This window comes from Schistocerca piceifrons, chromosome 10 (genome assembly GCF_021461385.2).
Source record: "Schistocerca piceifrons isolate TAMUIC-IGC-003096 chromosome 10, iqSchPice1.1, whole genome shotgun sequence".
In the NCBI taxonomy this organism is placed as follows: domain Eukaryota; kingdom Metazoa; phylum Arthropoda; class Insecta; order Orthoptera; family Acrididae; genus Schistocerca; species Schistocerca piceifrons.
Genome location: NC_060147.1, coordinates 6,559,915 through 6,580,016, shown reverse-complemented (window position 1 = coordinate 6,580,016; position 20,102 = coordinate 6,559,915). Strand labels below are relative to the sequence as shown.

The window sequence follows — 20,102 nt, the reverse complement described above, 5'->3', positions numbered from 1 at the left end:
ATTCTTCCTCCCGTGGGAGCAGCAGAACACGAGGAAGTGAACTGGCTCAGAGAGAATGCAACTGTAATTCAGATTTATTGAGCTGATGCCACTCTGATTCTCACAGGAAGTTGGTATTAATTTGCAATCTTTCTTTATACATGACACGGAGCTTTGATATTTTATCACTCCAAAAAAATATAAAATAGAATCCTCCACAGTGCATTACAATGTGGGTGCAGATACCCCATTTTAAATGCTGACAACTTGTGGCTACTTATTACAGACAACACGTATGTATTCACAAAGATACAACTTTTTAGAAACTTCTCACGCAGTAATTTAAAAGTCTGTATACCTGTTTGCCGATGACACCAGCATATTGCTCACTGGATCCAGTCCAGAAACTTTGCGGTCCACAGCAGAAAGTTCTATGATAAGACTTTCTGAGTTGTTCACAAAAAACAAACTCATTATAAATACTGAAAAAAATGTGTGTCGATTTTCATTTAATTCCTCCAACTAATCAAATGTATATTCAAGCCCAATTAAAAAATGATCCCCTAGAAAATGTAAGTGTCAAAAAATTGTTGGGTCTTTGGGTTCAGCAAGACTTAAAGTGGGACACACATATAAATAACTTATCTAGAAAACTATCATCTGTGTGCTATGGCCTAAGAATTTTAAAGGCTACAACAAGCAAAACAACGGTACTGCAGGCATACTATGCACAGTTCCGCTCACTAGTCCGATATGGGATAGTTTTCTGGGGATACTCAACTCACAGTGTAAAGGTTTTTAGAATGCAAAAAAGAGCTTTAAGAATAATTTGTGGCCTTAAAAAGATGGAGTCCTGTAAATCCCATTTTACTGAGCTTGGTGTCCTAAATGTTCCAAGTTTATTCATTTATGAAACTATCCTGTTCACTAGGGACTACCTCCTGAAAACAGGCAAACTGCTACAGAACAAAAGTGTACACAACTACAGTGCCAGAAGGGAATCAAATATACATCAAAAATATCACAGAACAACCACCTATCAGAGGAGCATAATTAACATTGTTGTAATACTACACAATAAGATACCAGAGGAAATGAAAAATACTACTCATCCAATATTTAAAGCTAAACTAAAGGCATTTCTAATAAAGCACTGTTTCTATTCTGTGAGAGAATTTCTGAATAAGTAACAAAATTAATTGTAGTGGGTACCTAATTTTAATTGCTAATACTATGTATTATGGTAACTTATCTTTGACCTGTCCAGTATCAATTGTACAATTTGTGCTGTATGATAAAACTGGACCAATAAAAAATCAAATCAAATCAAATCGTATTAGGATTTCATCTCACCTGGAACCAGCTCCATGACTATCATGATGGGCTGCTTCTGCACACAGATTCCAATCAGCCTGACAATATTCGGGTGGTTATACTGCTTCAGGATGCGCCCCTCTTGGAGGAATTTGCGACGGTGCTCTTCGGGGACTGTCATTCGGCAGGTTTTTACTGCGACCTCCATCCCAGTTTTTCGCAGTTTACCTCTGTGCACGTCCCCGAAGTTACCCTGCAAAAGAGAATGTCGCAATAAAGTCGGTGTTAAATCTTTCACTTCATTTGTAAAAGTTATCTTTCCTTTACTTCCGCACTTGTAATTACATTACCTCATCATGATTAATCGGCCAGGTATATAATATGCCTCATTTTGATTGACAGAAAGGAGAGCAAAGGTAGTTTATTTCTGTAAGACACAAAAAATTGTCCACAAATTGGGAAAAAAAAATATTTTAATCAGTTTTGTCTTTCCCCAACCTTTAAGTAGGCCACCATCACATCATAAAATCTTATTAAATGAGCAAACAATATTTCTTTAATTTTAAAAACTTGGATCTGTATTGCTCTTCGACCAAACAACTCTGTTTTTAATATATACAAGGAGCCTGGAAAGAAACAACTAATATGAGTAATAGGTGTGAAACGTTAATGATAAGAAGTTCCTTGTGCTTCTCCTTCTGATGAACTGTATATAGCACCTGTAACTGTACCAATATAGACTAACTCGTAAAATCTGTGACTGATGCTGCCAAATACTTCTCGACAAGCTTCATGACGTATTTACACATCTCAGCATTAACTGGCAGAGGGACTTATAAAGTTTTTCCTCAGGAAACGTCAATGTAGTTGAGACTTTCCGAATGATGAAATCACGGTAGGTAAGTTTTGATAACGATGCACTACAGCAAACTTGTACCTCTATTCAGTGGAGTATTCAAAGTACCTGTACTTCGAAACAGCAAATTTGCCGTTATCAGCGTTTTTAATGTTATCCTGAATGGCTTTCTTAGGTAGGATGAGAAGTCTGAAAATACATATCCTGTAATGTTAACCACAGTGAATTTCTTAGATTCTTTCACAAACCAAAATCTAACTAATGACAGGGCAAAGCCTGGACATATCTGGCTCTTGCCCCAGACATCTTACATTCACAAGTTCATTCCCTATTTTATTCGGAACTGGTCCCACAGACAAGTCCGATTCTTGCAGCATACAACTGAGCAGTTTTCAATCCGTGCAATAGTAGTAAAATCTCATTTTCAGCCAAAAGTGGATGTACCCAATTATTGCACCGATGCCTTCAATTACTACCACAGGTCCCACAGAAACTGAGGTGATTGCCCCCATATCTCAATGCTTATGCCCACATCTGTGGTGCAGTGAATGTTTTGAGCAGCCATACGCACCAGTGACAGTGTATCTGGACACGACCGTTAACCTCGTGTAATGAGAAACGCGATTATTCTGACTAGATGAAACACTTCCACTGATCCACAGTCGAATCTCAGCTATCCCCTGCCCACATTATCCTGTCCTACTGACGATGTCATTTCATCGACAGGGGAACAGTTAATAGTCGTACACTATAGAGATGCCGTGCACTGAACACCGTGCTGTAAAACACTGCCCCAACTCGTGCTGGGCTCTATCATCAGGTCTGCCACAGATCGCCACCTACACCGATTTCACACACTGTGCGAGCCCGCGATTTTCACGTTCTGTGGTGAGGCGTAGACGTCTGACACTTTGTCGCCCGGTCGCGGTTTCACCGTACGTCGACCACTTTCCGTAACAGCTCACGACAGTAGCACTTGAACAGCTTCACTGTTTTTGAGATGCTCCTTCCCTCGGACAAAACAATCTGCCCTGTTTCAAAACTGCTTATGTCAGTACATTTCCCATTTGCTGACCACATCATTCCCCATTTGTCTCGGTTTCACCTATGTACTTTTCTTCCCATATCACACATCCAACCGGGCAACATCAAATCTCACAGTGGGCAGCAGTCATAATGTTTTGGCTCATCAGTACAGGTTCTATTTTTTGCAAGCCCTCGACGCCAGTTTTGTAGATGCCTCGTTGCTGCTGTCGTTGCTACGGCAGACTGAGTTCATGGGTTCGTGGAATGGCTTCTGGTGCAGTACACCACTAAGACAATTGCTCCCTGCCATTATTACACAGCTATGCCCCACAGTCAGGTAACAGGATAGCAGAACTGAGGTTCTACAACAATCCAACAAATTAGTAACAAAATCACACAAGAGGTTTACTTACGTTTGTGACAATGGAATAATGACATCCACAACACTGTTTGTAATACAACACAAAAAAAGGTCCTCAATGGCTAAGTGCAAATAATTGCAGGTAAATTTCACAGTACATTGCGAATGCAATTTTACGACAACTGTCTGTTCACTTCTAAGAGTTCATTTAGCGACCCTGGCCGACGATCTACGACCGAGTGGGCGAGACCTGCTCTCCTATCTTCCGAATAGCCTCCTATCCGTCATCGTCCAGTCATTGGCGGATTGTACTCACCTGGCAACTGGCCGAGGCAAAGTCAATAACTTCGTCTTCAGTGCCGCCTGTGACACCAGTGGAAGTCGCGCATCTGGCGAGTCTCTACGCCACTGGAACCAGCTCGCATCTTTGCGCCAGTGGTGTTTTTGCCATGGCCGTGTCTTGTTTCAGACGACAGGGCACTTTTTCCGTCTTGGTAAGTAGGCCTCACAATTAATTTATTAGCTATATCTTCTGTGATTATTGGTATACTATCAGCTTTGTTGTTGTTTCATCTCCCAGTACTTACTGCAACCTACATCCTTCTGAATCTCTTGGTCTCCCTCTACAATTTTTACCCTCCACGCTGCCCTCCAATGCTAAATTTGTGATCCCTTGATGCCTCAGAACATGTTCTACCACCCGATCCCTTCTTCTAGTCAAGTAGTGCCACAAACTTCTCTTCTCCACAATTCTATTCAACACCTCCTCATTAGTAATGTGATCTACCCATCTAATCTTCAGCATTCTTCTGTAGCACCACATTTCGAAAGCTCCTATTCTCTTCTTGTCCAAACTATTTATCGTCCATGTTTCACTTCCATACATGGCTACACTCCATACAAATACTTTCAGAAATGACTTCCTGACACTTAAATCCATACTCGATTTTAACAAATTTATCTTCTTCAGAAACGCTTTCCTTGCCATTGCCAGCCTACATTTCATATCCTCTCTACTTTGACCATCATCAGTTATTTTGCTCCCCAAATAGCAAAACTCCTTTACTACTTTAAGCTTTAGTACGGTGTATTTTGTAACTGGCAAATGATGTACCATTACGTTAACAATAAATACAGAAATGGAAAATGTGGTGTAATTTACAAAAATACTAAGGGGATGGATCTCTTGCTGGCATCGGTAAAACAGCACGTGGACAGTTGTATTGCCTTGCCTTCATTTGCATTTACTCTCTCTCTCATTCTCTCTCTCGTTTCTTTCCGAACCAGTACTACGTGTCCAAAGATGGCACGAGTGCCGGGACACTACGCACGTGTGTTGTGGTGGACAGTGTGTGTAAAGCACTATAATGTGCTGTGACTCCAGTGTCGTGACGATGCTCGTCGTTCCACAGTACCGGGATCAGAAGGCAGTATGCTAAGTCATTATTCCATAAACTGTCTACTACCTCTGTCTGTCTACGTCTGTACTCTGAACACCACTGTATAGTGCACAGTAGAGGGTACTTCCCCAGTAGCACATACTGCGGCTCATCCCATTCCATTCGTATATGGAGTGTGGAAAGGATGTCTGCTTAAATGTGCCTCTGTGTGTGCCGTAATTAATCTAATCTCGTCTTCACGCATTGAAATGTAGGGGGCTGTAGTACGTCACTAAATTTGTCACCTAAATACCATTCTCAGAACTTTGCAAGTAGTCTTTCACAGAATAGTTGACATCTAGCTTTAAGAGCATGCCAGTTCAGTTTTTTCAACATCTCTCTCACACTCCCCTGTAAGTCAAACGAGCCTGTGACCATCCGTGCTGCTCTCCTCTGTGTACCTCGCCATCCCCCGGTTGTCCTATTTTGTTTGTGCCCCATATACAGCAGGCTACCGAGGATGGTGTCTGTGAAGATAGAGGGGGAGGCGGGGGATGGGGAAACAGTCTTTCCCTTCACTCTGAAATATGTTGTCCTACCGAGAGAACTCACTGTCTGCCTCACTGTGTTAAGTTTTGTTGTTTCTCGTATACACTCTCCAGTTTTGTTTCTGTATATTTTGTAGTTAATTATATTTTTGTTGTCCCGTTTTGTAGTTGTCGCTTATTTGTGAAGAAAAGTGCTCAATCCAGAGACAGGTGAATTCTCGGCCTTCCTCCAGAACAGAGTTTTGCAAGCTGTACTCTGCAGAACACCAGGGTTCTGTAGGAAGTGAATAAGTGCCTTTCGGAGTGGGGACCCCGTCCTGATAACAGAGTATGTACAGACTGGTGCTACACAAAACCGGAGCAGTACCCTACCCAATCTAGCACTGGCTGTATAATGGTCAGCAGAACGGATGGACGAACACTAAAATTAGTCAATGAGCTTTTCTATTTAGACGTCAAAATAACTGGCAGTGGTCAAATTAGCACGGAGAGTGTATCTGAAAAGGAGAAATGTGTTAACATCGCATATAAATTTTTTATATGTTAATGTGTCCTTTCTGAAGGTATTTGTGTGGCCTGCAGTCCTGTACCTGAGTAGAACACGAACAACAAGCAGTTGAGACAAGAAGGCAACAAAAGCTTTTCAAATGTGGTACTACAGAAGGACGTCGGAAAGTTGACGGATAGGTCGAAGAAGTGTGGAGGAGATACTGAATCAAATTAGGGGGGAAAAGATATTTGAGGCACAACTCCGAGATTGTCTCTCAACGGTTAAGCGTCACTGCCTTCGGTGCAGAAAGACCGCGCTCATTTCCGGTACTCTGGTAGCTCCTCATATTTTTCTGAGATAGGGACGTCCGGAACAGGGTGAGTCAGCCTCACGGGGCCAAATGACAAACTGATACAATAAAGCAGCAGCGACGTCGTCACAAATCGTCTACTGGCAACGATTGGCAATGCCGATCACACGATCTGCAATCACAGACTGTTCCTCGTACTGCCTCGTACGCACAATTCTACCCCACGAAACGGGCCTCAGGACTAACCCTCGAGTGGTGTTTACATTTGTTCGAAAGGAGACATCCCGAGGCATCGAGTAATCGTAATGTTAACGGGAAGTGCTTGCCGCAGTGGCGACACCGGCTCCCATTGGGGCACCGAAGTGTCGGGTTCAGCTGATGCTCACATGGGTGACCGTTTCCCCAGTGTTGTCGGCTAGTGAGGTGCACTCGGCCCTCGTGAGGCCAATTGGGGAGTAGTGGCTCCGGTCACGGAAACTCACAACGGATAGGAGAGACCTGCGTCGACCACACGCCCCTCCGTATCCGCATCCGATCACACGTATCTGCTAACGAGGGAACCTCCCCATTGCACCCCCCTCAGATTTAGTTATAAGTTGGCACAGTGGATAGGCCTTGAAAAACTGAACACAGATCAATTGACAAAACAGGAAGAAGTTGTGTGGAACTATGAAAAAACTACGCAAAATATACAAACTGAGTAGTCCATGCGCAACATACGCAACATCGAGGATAGTGTGAGGTCAGGAGCGCCGTGGTCCTGTGGTTAGTGTCAGGTCCTCGGTTCGAGTCTTCCATCCAGCGAAAAGTTTACTTTCTTTATTTTATCATCTGTCCATTCCTCCATTGACGTCTCTGTTCACTGTAATAAGTTTAGTGTCTGTGTTTTGCGACCCCACCGCAAAACCGTGCGATTAGTAGACGAAAGGACGTGCCTCTCCAATGGGAACCGAAAACATTTGGTCGCAAGGTCATAGGTCAACCAATTCCCCCACAAGAAAACAACGTCCGATATATTCTATACGACACCGGTGACGGCATGTGCGTCACATGACAGGAATATGTTGTCGACCCACCTAACTTGTACACTTGGCGAATGGGTAAAAAGATTCTTCTACCTTGCTCGATTTAGGTTTTGTTGCGGATGTGATAATCACTCCCAAAAAAGTGATGAAAACATAAGAGTTTGTCACATAAACTGCAACAAATGAATGCAACAGTTTTACAGTCACACAGTTTTCCCTGTGCTCTGTCAAAACATATGTTTTTAATGTTTTCAAATTTATCTTTGTGTAGACCGTCAAATCCTGCATACGTCCAAGCAAATCTGAACATGTCCTGGAATTTTGGAGAGTGAAGTTGATTATGTGTGAGTGCCTGAACTTTGATAATTGTCAGAAAATAAAAAATTAAACTTTTCACTCGAGGCAAGACTCAAACCAGGGACATCTCGTTCCGCAGCTGCTCACGCTAACCACGGGACCACGGTGCTCCTGAGCCCACCCTATCCTTAATGTTGCCTATCTTGCACATGGCCTCCTCAGTTTGTATATTTTGCTTATTTTTTTCACAGTTCCACACTACTTCTTCCTGTTTTCTCGATTGATCTGTGTTCAGTTTTTCAAGGCCTATCCACTGTGCCAACTTATAACTAAATCTGAGGGGGGTGCGATAGGGACGTTCCCTTGTAAGGACAACAAAGTGGTCAGTCGGTACTGTCGGGCCTTCTGAGGCCTGTTCGGGCAGATCATTCTCACAATGGGAATTGTTGGTGGAACAAAAATTGTAAAGGGAGACCAAATGACGAATACAGTACCTAGGTTCTAATGGATGTAGGTTGTGGTAGTTACACAGAAATGAAGAGCCTCACACAAGATAGGTCAGTGTGAAGAGCTGCATCGAACCAGTTTTCAGTCTGAAAAATCAGACAACAACAACTTTGTTTCCAGATGGCTCCATACAGAAGGTGAAGCATCCCCTCATTTCCCACTATTCTCATCTGCAGACAGGAAAGAGAAATAGAGAACCAGTAGCAGCCAGTTTTTAATATTTTTTGTGGGATCTGAAATTTAAAAACCTCTCTCACACCAGCCTGATTTAGCTTCACTGATCAGGATAGTAAAAACCATGCGTATATTAAGGGAATTTTCATTCACAAAGCAGACTTATCACATTCACACAGTTCAATACTGTTCTATCCTGATTAAATTGAAGTTAACTTAAATTCCATAAGGCAGTGAAGCAATTTCGAAGTCTCGGTGCAACGAAAATTGTCAGTCGATCTCCTGAAAACATTTGTAATAATTATTAACTTTCGGTGATCACACAGGGAAGACCGGAGATCTGCTGGTAAGACCGTGTTAGCCCATTTATTGGAAGTAATAAACTGGATATGTTGAGCGTACAAAACAGCAGGTTCGTCCAGTGTAAATCAGACGTTCCCCACTGATCCCGTGCAACACAGCGTAGTAAGCAGACACTGTCAATAATAAACAGTTAAATAATACGTGAACACACTTACTTTAGTTTAGTTCATGTATTAAGTTCCTTCTCATACAGAATCTCATCAAGATGGCGACTAGCTCAACAATACATACACATACATCTTCGTTCTTTCACAGCTAATCGGCAAGATCTGAATCATTCTTTTTATAAGAGAAAACATAGATAGCAGAGAAGCTATTCCATGGAGTAAATGCACGCTCCAAGGAATAATAGGGCTTGAAACTACTTTGCATCGATAACCATCGTATATTAAAGTTTAGGAATCGGTAAGATAAGAAGAGATATTTCGAGATATGTACTGAGTTATATAATTTATAAAAAATTTCTGAAAATATCGCAGAGAGACCACTGCAAGAGACATTACAAGTTCTTTAACAGAGACCTACCCGCCCGATCTGCTCCACGAGGATGACGTCGTCGTTGTTGAGCTCCCAGCGCTCGCGGTAGACGGCGCGGGTCAAGACGGCGCCGGAGCGAGCCGTCACGGGCAGCTGGCTCTGCTGCTGGTACTGGATCAGCTCCTGCACCGTCGGGAAGGCGGGACCCTCGAACCTGAAGCTGCCCTGTCACCAGAAACCACCTCCGCTCTTTCATCGTATTTCCTACTTGCTGTCAAGGAGGGGACGTGCAAAGAGTCGAGGGGTACAGTAACTTAAAACAGAGACGTCACAGAAAGTTAGTCTGTATACTATACTAACAATAAACTGATTTTCACTTTCTCGAGTTTAAAAAAGCTCAGCTTACACTAAAAACAGACAACAGAAGCTCTAGGTAGGAATATCACAATGTAGGAAAATACGAATTGCTACTAACCATAAAGAAGACAGGCACAATTAAAATCTCAGACCAAGGTGCCGGAGTTGATGGTTATATCTACAGGACGGGTGCTCGATTTTGTGTGTGTGTGTGTGTGTGTGTGTGTGTGTGTGTGTGTGTGTGTCATTTACAGGTGAAGGCTGTGGCTGAAAGCTTTATGTAAGTGTCTTTTAATTGTGCCTGTCTGAAACTTAACATATACAGTATATACAGTTCCGTACAGTAAATGGCACAACTCCAGTAATAAATATAGACTTTGAACAGAAGTCTGTAGCTAAGGTAGAATTTTCAAAATTTTTAGGTGTGCCCATTGATGAGAGGTTAAACTGGAAGCAACACATTGACGGTCTGCTGAATCAGCTACGTATGCTATTAGGGTTATTTCAAATTTTGGTGATAAGAATCTCAGTAAATTAGCTTACTATGCCTACTTTCATTCACTGCTTTCGTACGGCATCATATTCTGGGGTAATTCATCATTGAGTAGAAAAGTATTCATTACTCAAAAACGTGTAATCAGAATAATTGCTGGAGCCCACTCACGGCCATCCTGCAGACATCTATTTAAGGATCTAGGGATCCTCACAGTAACCTCACAGTATATATATTCACTTATGAAATTTGTTGTTAATAATCCAACCCAGTTCAAAAGTAATAGCAATGTGCATAGCTATAACACCAGGAGAAAGGATGATCTTCACTATACAGGGTTAAATCTGACTTTGGCACAGAAAGGGGTAAATTATGCTGCCACAAAAGTCTTTGGTCACCTACCAAACAACATCAAAAGCCTGACAGATAGCCAACTAACATTTAAAAATAAATTAAAAGAATTTCTAGATGACAACTCCTTCTACTCATTGGCTGAATTTTTAGATATAAATTAAGGGGGAAAAAAACAACAACTTAAACATTAGTGTCATGCAATATTTTGTGTAATGTAATATCTTGTACAGACATCTTTTATTAACCTGTCATGTTCCACATCATCATTACGAAGTGTCGTATTCATGATCTATGGAACAAGTATTAATCTAATCAAATCTAATCTTCTTTATGGCAAAGACCAATCTATCTTCTCCTACACAGTAAGTTGTTACCAAATGTTCTGGAAGAATTTGGGATGGACGATATATCCAGAAATCTGATTAAACAGAATGACCGACAGAGGGTTAAAAGTGAAATTCATTCGTAAAATCTCGGTCCCTTTTGAACTTCTGTGTCAGACATAGTGATGGGCTCTCTCCACTTATTTTAATTGTGTCTCATTTGAGAATCATGGAAGACACTGAGCTGAGAACAGGGGAACGAAGAACAGGTCAGACTAGGGCCCGAGCTGAAAGGAGTGTACGCCGACTGCTCGTCCTTTGCAGACTGTAAGGATAGAAGCTGAAGTAATGAATTATAATTTGTGTCAAGGCCGGGACTTGAAACTGGGTCTTCTGCATAATAGGCAGATGTGTTATCCACTACACCACTCTGGCTTTGTGGCTAACACAGCTGTTCGGAATATCCTAGTCCAATGACCTCCCTAACACAAACTTCAATTCACACCCCAATATGTCTCCAGAAAAATGTAATTACTTCAGATCTTTGCAAACTATTTAGTCATTTTTGCAACAGTATTAATTTGGCAATTGCAAAGACTGACTGACTGATGGAAATGGCTGAGAAAGTAGGATTACAGTTCTCCATTGAGGAGACAAAAATAAGTGACAAACATCACCGATGAATCAGAATGGACAATTTTAAACCGAGGGAAGATTAATCGTGTGAAGAAATTTAGGTACCTAAGGAAAGTAATCCAACAAAATGGCTTCGAATAGAAAATAATCAATCTCGGGATCTGCAAACTGTATAGAGCGTATCCCCTGACAAAAAGCTTCTACGACAAGAAGAGACTGAGAATTGGAGCTGATTTAAGATATTACAGTGCAACTGTCAGATCAGAAGGCTTTGACTATCAATGGATGGAGTAAGTACCTCCACAGAGGATAGTGGGTATTCAGGAAGACTTTAGCCAACAGATAATGTGCACATATGTTTGAGATCAAAGGAGGAACTGTACAGGGAGATAGAAGCTGTACATCATTTATTAGAAACAAAAGGTGATTGTTGTACGAGATAATCATCTAACAAGCAAAATCTGGAATTTTATAAGGCGAAAGACAAAAAGATTGGCCTAGTTCCGAGGATGTGATATCAAGAAATTAGTATCCCAGAGTACGAAATCATGTATAGGAGTGAATTTACACAAAAATGAGAAACAGTATTGATTGTTAATTCTTGGTCCACAATACATACATCTGAAAGAGAGAGAGAGAGAGAGAGAGAGAATGAGAGAGAGAGGGGAAAAAAATCACTACACACTATCACTATCCTGCTTAATGCTATTCACACTATTGCCATCCAAATTTAGGAAATTAGAAAGAAACCTACTGCTTTGAAAAAAAGCTGCTGCCAGCTCAGTTTTACTATACAGGTGTGAAAAGGTGTGGTCAAACTTTCAGGAAATATTTTCACACACAGAGAAAGAAAATACACACATCAAAAAAAGTTTTGCATCACTCTGGTTCCCTGAACTCCTGAAGATAGACATTGACTGTGGATATTGTATCACAGACACAGTCCCTTTGACTGGTCAGAGATGTCTCTAAACTTGCCCAAAGATGTTAACAACCATGCACGAGCAGCACCTATTAGACGGAGGGGGTCTGAAGTTGATCATTCCAGTCACTCCACCAGGAAGGAGGTATACAGCTCATGTTGTCTGTAGTTCAACCACGCCTAGACAGTCAATACCACAGTTCGATCATGTCTGCATTGTTACTTTGTGCCAGAAAGGGCTCTCAACAAGGGAAGTGTCCAGGCACCTAGGAGTGAACCAAAGCAATGTCGTTCGGACACGGAGGAGATACAGAGAGAGAGGAACTGTCAATGACATGCCTCACTTGGGCTGTCCGAGGGCAGCCACTGGACATCATGTTACGACTCAAACTGTGCGCAAAAGGCTGCACGATGCACAACTTCACTCCCGATGTCCACGGTGAGGTCCACCTTTGCAAGCACAACACCGTGCAACACAGCACAGATGGGCACAACAACATGCTGAATGGACCACTCAGGATTGGCATCACGTTCCCTTCACAAAAAACAAGTGTCGCATATGCCTTCAACCAGACAATTCTCGGAGACGTGTCTGGAGGCAACCTAGTCAGGCTGAACGCCTCAGGCACACTACCCAGCGAGTGCAGCCAGGTGGAGGCTCCCTGCTGTATTGGGGTGGCATTATGTGGGACCAGCATATGCTGCTGGTGGCCACGGAAGCTGTCATAATGGCTGTACAATATGTGAATGCCATCCTCCGACTGATAGTGCAACCGTATTGGCAGCATATTGGTGAGCCATTCATCTTTGTGGATGACAGTTTGTGCCCCCATCGTGTACATCTTGTGAATGACTTCCTTCAGGGTAACATCACTCAACTAGAGTGGCTAGTATGTTCTCCAGACACGAACCTTATCAAACGTGCCTGGGATAGATTGAAAAGGGCTGTTTATGGGCAACATGACCCACCAACCAGTCTGAGGGATCTGTGCCGAATCGCCGTTGAGGAGTGGGACAATCTGGACCGACAGTGCCTCGATAAACTTGTGGATAGTATGCCACGGCGAATACAGGCATCCTCTCCGGGGGACACCACCTTGACGAAGCACTGTCCGCGTGGGTGGAGAGGCTTGCATATCTGCGGGAAGCTGAGGGCTGTGCCAAAGGTAGAGGATCTACTGCCAGGAAGGCCTCAGCCGATAGATCGGACTAAGAGTGTCCCACAATGTCCCTTCTTCCCTACCCACTACTAGTCTTACCCTATTCCCTGACCCGACCCGAGGTGTGATGCGATCTGTGCCGAGGGGTGCGTGGCACACGGGAAGATGTGTCGCAAACGGAGCCTCAGGAATACTGGGCGACCTCCCCGAGTAATTAGCCTTACACTGCATGGGGTATTCGTGGTGTGGACCTTCTAGATCCCCAAATCTCGTGGGACTGACACGGACACGATTACGGAAAAAGAAAAAGAAACTGAGGGGCAAATTGAGACCTCAGATACCCAAACATCGGGGACTGAACCGATGGAAGGCACTTCCACTACTGAATCAGGGTCTAGACCTGAGCCAGAAGTGGGAACTGTAACCGAGAAGCTAGACCAGATTAAGATCAAAGGCTTGTTTGGGGCCCAAAGGAGGAAGCTAATCAGGGAACAGAGGGAAAAGGAAGGGAAAGAAAGGCTTCCTAAACACAAATGGAGGATAGTAAAGGGACTAGAACGCAAGACCCCCAGGAAAAAACTGTCTCAGGTCGAAGTGGACACGCAGACCCCCACAGCGCCAAAGACAGGTGGTAAGCAGATAAGGGAGGAATCAAAGACTCCCTCCTCCCTGGATAAGCGAGTCCAGAAAAAACCGAGGCAGGAAATAGGGAAACAAACCTATAGTACTGCAGTCTCAGTTTTTAGGATGGCAGTTGTCCAGGTAGGTCATCCACTGGTTGCCATTACCTTGCAGCAGGAGGAAGTAGTACAGATGGCGTTCTTTGAAAAGTTTGGGAGGGGGGGGGGGGGCACTGGGCCAGATCCCAACTTTAGGAGGGTCTATCTAGACTGTGGTGCACTCATTTTTGTCTGTGATGGAGTGCACACAGTAGAACAGCTCAAGGACTGTTTAATATTGTGAGACTCAAAGGACAATGGGCTAAATATTGTGAGGCCCTTGTCAGTTACAACCTTGCAATAAGACAAGCAAAGGAAGCATCCTGGAAGGCATTCTGTGAGGAAGTGGAGAGCACGGCTGCACAAGCCAGACTTCACAAGATTCTCACTAGAGTACCAACTAACCCAGGAGGTATGTTGAGGAAGGAGGATGGGGAATATACAAAGACAGCACAGGAGACGCTGGAATTGCTCCTCAAAACTCACTTTCCTCCATATGCTCTGCCGGATAACACAGACCAGTATGTGACCCCAGAAAGACAACGGTTCTCAGACACTCGAAGAGAGGACTGGGAAGTGGCCAAGGAGTGTGTGAACTTCAACAAAATCCAGTGGGCAGTGGGAACATTCCAGCCATTCAAGTCACCTGGCCCAGATGGAATTTTTCCAGCTCTCCTGCAACATGCAGGAGAAAAGCTTATAAGAGTCCTATGCAGGCTACTAAGGGTTAGCTTAGCAGTAGGAATCATAACCAATGTTTGGAGGGCATTGAAGGTTGTCTTCATTCCAAAGCCAGGGAGAATTGACCATACCAAGACCAAGGATATGAGATCAATCAGTCTGTCCTCCTTCATTCTCAAAACACTGGAAAAACTGATTAATGTATACGTTGCGGAGAGGAGGCTATGTAGGATCCCTTTACACCTGAACCAACATGCATACCAACCAGGTAAATCATGTGAAACAGCTCTCTACCGACTCGTCGAGAAGGTGGAAAAAACACTTCACTTCCAAGAAATAGCCCTCTGCATCTTCCTGGATATCGAGGGGGCCTTTAGTAACAAAACCTTTGATTCCATGGTAAGGGCAGCAGAGGTGCATGATCTGGGGACCACTATGTGTAGGTGGACCAGAGCCATGCTTGTTGTTGTTGTTGTGGTCTTCAGTTCTGAGACTGGTTTGATGCAGCTCTCCATGCTACTCTATCCTGTGCAAGCTTCTTCATCTCCCAGTACTTACTGCAACCTACATCCTTCCAAATCTGCTTAGTGTATTCATCTCTTGGTCTCCCTCTACGATTTTTACCCTCCATGCTGCCCTCCAATACTAAACTGGTGATCCCTTGATGCCACAGAACATGTCTTACCAACCGATCCCTTCTTCTAGTCAAGTTGTGCCACAAACTCCTCTTCTCCCCAATTCTACTCAATACCTCCTCATTAGTTATGTGATCTACTCATCTGATCTTCAGCATTTTTCTGTAGCACCACATTTCGAAGGCTTCTATTCTCTTCTTGTCTAAACTATTTATCGTCCATGTTTCACTTCCATGCATGGCTACACTCCATACAAATACTTTCAGAAATGACTTCCTGACACTTAAATCAATACTCGATGTTAACAAATTTCTCCTCTTCAGAAACGCTTTCCTTGCCATTGCCAGTCTACATTTTGTATTCTCTCTACTTCGACCATCATCAGTTATTTTGCTCCCCAAATAGCAAAACTCATTTACTACTTTAAGGGTCTCATTTCCTAATCTAATTCCCTCAGCATCACCCGATTTAATTTGACTACATTCCATTATCCTCGTTTTGCTTTTGTTGATGTTCATCTTATACCCTCCTTTCAAGACACTGTCCATTCCATTCAACTGCTCTTCCATGTCCTTTGCTGTCTCTGACAGAATTACAATGTCATCGGCGAACCTCAAAGTTTTATTTCTTCTCCATGGATTTTAATACCTACTCCAAATTTTTCTTTTGTTTCCTTTACTGCTTGCTCAATATACAGATTGAACAACATCGGGGAGAGGCTACAACCCTGTCTTACTTCCTTCCCAACCACTGCTTCCCTTTCATGTCCCTCGACTCTTACAACTGCCACCTGGTTTCTGTACAAATTGTTAATAGCCTTTCGCTCCCTGTATTTTACCCCTGCCACCTTCAGAATTTGAAAGAGAGTATTCAAGTCAACATTCTCAAAAGCTTTCTCTAAGTCTACAAATGCTAGAAACGTAGTTTTGCCTTTCCTTACTCTTTCTTCTAAGATAAGTCATAAGGTCAGTATTGCCTCACGTGTTCCAGTATTTCTACGGAATCCAAACTGATCTTCTCCGAGGTCGGCTTCTACCAGTTTTTCCACTTGTCTGTAAAGAATTCACGTTAGTATTTTGCAGCTGTGACTTATTAAACTGATAGTTCAGTAATTTTCACATCTCTCAACACCTGATTTATTTGGGACTGGAATTATTATATTCTTCTTGAAGTCTGAAGGAATTTCGCCTGTCTCATACATCTTCCTCACCAGATGGTAGAATTTTGTCAGGACTGACTCTCCCAAGGCTGTCAGTAGTTCTAATGGAATGTCGTCTCCCGGGGCCTTGTTTAAACTCAGGTCTTTCAGTGCTCCCTCAAACTCATCACACAGTATCGTATCTCCCATTTCATCTTCATCTACATCCTCTTACATCTCCATAATATTGTCCTCAAGTACATCGCCCCTGTATAGACCTTCTATGTACTCCTTCCACCTTTCTGCTTTCCCTTCTTTGCTTAGAACTGGGTTTCCGTCTGAGCTCTTTGACATTCATGCAAGTGGCTCTCTTTTCTCCAAAGGTCTCTTTAATTTTCCTGTAGGCAGTATCTATCTTACCCCTAGTGAGATAAGTCTCTACATCTTTACATTTGTCCCCTAGCCATCCCTGCTTAGCCATTTTGCACTTCCTGTCAATCTCATTTCTGAGACGTTTGTATTCCTTTTTGCCTGCTTCATTTACTGCATTTTTATATGTTCTCCTTTCATCAATTAAATTCAGTATCTCTTCTGTTACCCAAGGATTTCTACTAGCCCTTGTCTTTTTACCTACTTGATCCTCTGGTGCCTTCACTATTTCATCTCTCAGAGCTACCCATCCTTCTTCTACTGTATTGCTTTCCCCCATTCCTGTCAATTGTTCCCTTATGCTCTCCCTGAAGCTGTGTACAACCTCTGGTTCTTTCAATTTATCCAGGTCCCATCTCAAATTCCCACCTTTTTGCAGTTTCTTCAGCTTTAATCTCCAGTTCATAACCAATAGATTGTGGTCAGAGTCCACATCTGCCCCTGGAAATGTCTTACAATTTAAAACCTGGTTCCTAAATATCTGTCTTACCATTATATAATCCATCTGAAACCTTCTAGTATGCCATGCTTAGTGGAAGAACGGTAGAGGCTACCATGCTGAATGAAAAGATGGTAATTAAGACCACTAGAGACTGCCCACAAGGAGGAGTTTTGTCTGCTCTATTGTGGAATCTAGTGGTGAACGAACTCACTGAGGAACTAAATTCCAGACAATGCTTCTGCCAAAAGATACGCAGATGACCTTGTCATAGTAATACTTGACAAATTCCCTGACACATTGTGTGAAAATAGTGCATTAAAGAGGATCTGAGAGTTAATCCTAAGAATACTGTTGTGGTGCCATTTACGAAGAGACATATTCAGCATGCAAGTTGGAATCTAAAGCTCTTCGATGAAACTCTACCTGTGAAGGGGACAGTGAAATATCTAGGCATAACCTTGGATGAGAAGTTTACTTGGACCCCTCACATTAAGAGCATCTGCTCCAAGGCAAAAAGTACTTTAGCGAGTACTAGGAGGGCTTGTGGCAAAAACTGGGGCTTAAGCCCCTGGAGTATGCACTGGATATACACCACAGTGGTTAGACCTAGGATTTCCTATGGGGCCGTCGTGTGGTGGAAGAAGGTAGAACAGCTGGTTGCTGCTAAGGAGCTTGCTAAGGTGCAGAGATTGGCCTGCTTAGCCATAATGGACGGAATTAGCAGCACACCAACCACTGGAATGGAAGCCATGCTGGACGTGCCTACACTTTACCTTTGGGTTAAGATGGAGGCAGCAGCTGGGGCACACAGACTTAAAACTGGCCAAAACTGGGTCTCATTCGGATATCCAGAATCACACACTAACATAGTGAGTGAGGTAAATATAGATATGTCTGGGAAAATGCCCACTGACTATATAATAACTCCTAACTGCTTTGACAATCCTTACAACATAATAATTGGAAGTAGGGAGCGGTGGAAGAAAACAGTTCGACACTGTATGGGGGACATCGTGTGGTTCACCGATGGGTCGAAAACAGATCGAGGCATTGGGGCAGGGTTGTACGGGGTTCAGTCGAGACTGGAGAGCAGCATCTCTCTAGGGAAACTGGCCTCTGTATTCCATGCCGAAATTACTGCAATCGGGGCATGTGTGGAGGAGAATATGAGTAGGTGCTACAATGATTGTAGCATCTACATCTATTCAGACAGCCAGGCAGCCCTCAAATCATTGGCAGCTCCTGCAACAAGATCTAAGATTGTTGCAGTTTGCCACAGGGCTCTGGTGGAGCTCAGGGGAAACAGTAGGGTGTACGTAGTGTGGGTCCCTGGCCACTCATGGATCTGTGGCAATGAACAAGCTGATAGATTGGCTAGGATGGGGGCAACAACACCATTTATTGGACCGGAACCTGTCTTGACAATCACCGAGGCTATGATCAAATTAGAACTACAGAACTGGCTGAGGAAACAGCAAGTAGGATATTGGACCGAGGTCTGTAAACAAAAACATGGTAAGGTAATGATGCCCAAGCCATGTTTTAAAAGAAGCTCTGTAATCCTGGGATTGAACAGGAAAGAGATCAAACTCATGACTGGACTGATGACCGGCCATGGTAACTTCAAAAAACACCTACACACAATGGGTACAATGGAAGAGGACCCTAAATGTAGGATCTGTGATGAGGGTGAAGAAACCGCATCACACCTAATCTTTGAATGCATGGCATTGGAGAGTAAAAGATACAGAATCTTCGGGACAACTAGACCTGAAGAAATTGTGTCTAACAAAAAACTGGTAGAGGGACTCCTTGCACTATTTAAGGGCACTGGTTGGCTTTACTAGATATACGGGGAGCGATACCGCACAATAAACCTAGTTTCGGCACAGGTAGTGGTGGGTTGGACCTAAGCTGTTTTAGCTCTCCTGTTAAAATCAAATCAAATCAAAATCAATACAGGCATGCATCAATTCAAGAGGACGTGCTCCTGAGTATTAGAGGTACCGGTGTGTACAGCAATCTGGACCACCATCTCTGAAGGTCTTGCTGTATGGTGGTACAACTGGTTTTCATTAGCAATAAAAAGGGTGGAATGATGTTTAAGTTGATCGCTATTCCAATTTTCTGTACAGGTTCCGGAACTCTTGAAACTGAGGTGATGCAAAACTTTTTTTGATGTGTGTATGTTACATGGATGCAGATGCAGAAATGCTTTATTTCCATGCTAGAGTTCAGTTTCTACAGCTCTTCAAAATCACATTAATTATGGGAAATACACAGAAACAGAATGTACCAGCATTACATGAAACATTTTTTACACGAAATGTTCAAAATACCCTCTTTATTACAGTATGAAAGCCTTCCCTAAATGAATTGTCCAAAATGCCCTCTATTAGCAAGGATACACACATCAAATCACCATCATACAGGATCACTGACATGCTGAAGTAACTTGGAAGATCACGTCATCAACAAAGATTTTCTGTCAACGTTTGGGCTGGCATTGTTGGTGACTGTTTGTTAGGGCCTAATGTTCTTCAGCCTGGTTTAAAAGAAAAATTTCTTACAGAATATTCTGTCTGTTCTGTTTTTGTGAGTTTCCCATCATTAACATGATTATTGAGAGAAGTAGAAAATGAACTCTAACATGGAAATAGAGCATTTTCAGACCCATGTCCCCATAATATATTTTCTTCCTCTACCA

General features: G+C 42.9%; 1 protein-coding gene across 1 annotated transcript in view; it reads right to left on the bottom strand.

The window, feature by feature from the left end:
* Nucleotides 1–20,102, bottom strand: part of LOC124719019 (tyrosine-protein kinase Fer-like) — a 687,090-nt gene that overhangs the window by 53,528 nt on the left and 613,460 nt on the right. The window contains exons 10-11 of the mRNA XM_047244689.1: nucleotides 9,155–9,331; nucleotides 1,333–1,546 (exon numbers count right to left, since the gene is read on the bottom strand). Coding sequence (XP_047100645.1) covers nucleotides 1,333–1,546; nucleotides 9,155–9,331 — 391 coding nt within the window. The remainder of the gene's footprint in view (nucleotides 1–1,332; nucleotides 1,547–9,154; nucleotides 9,332–20,102) is intronic.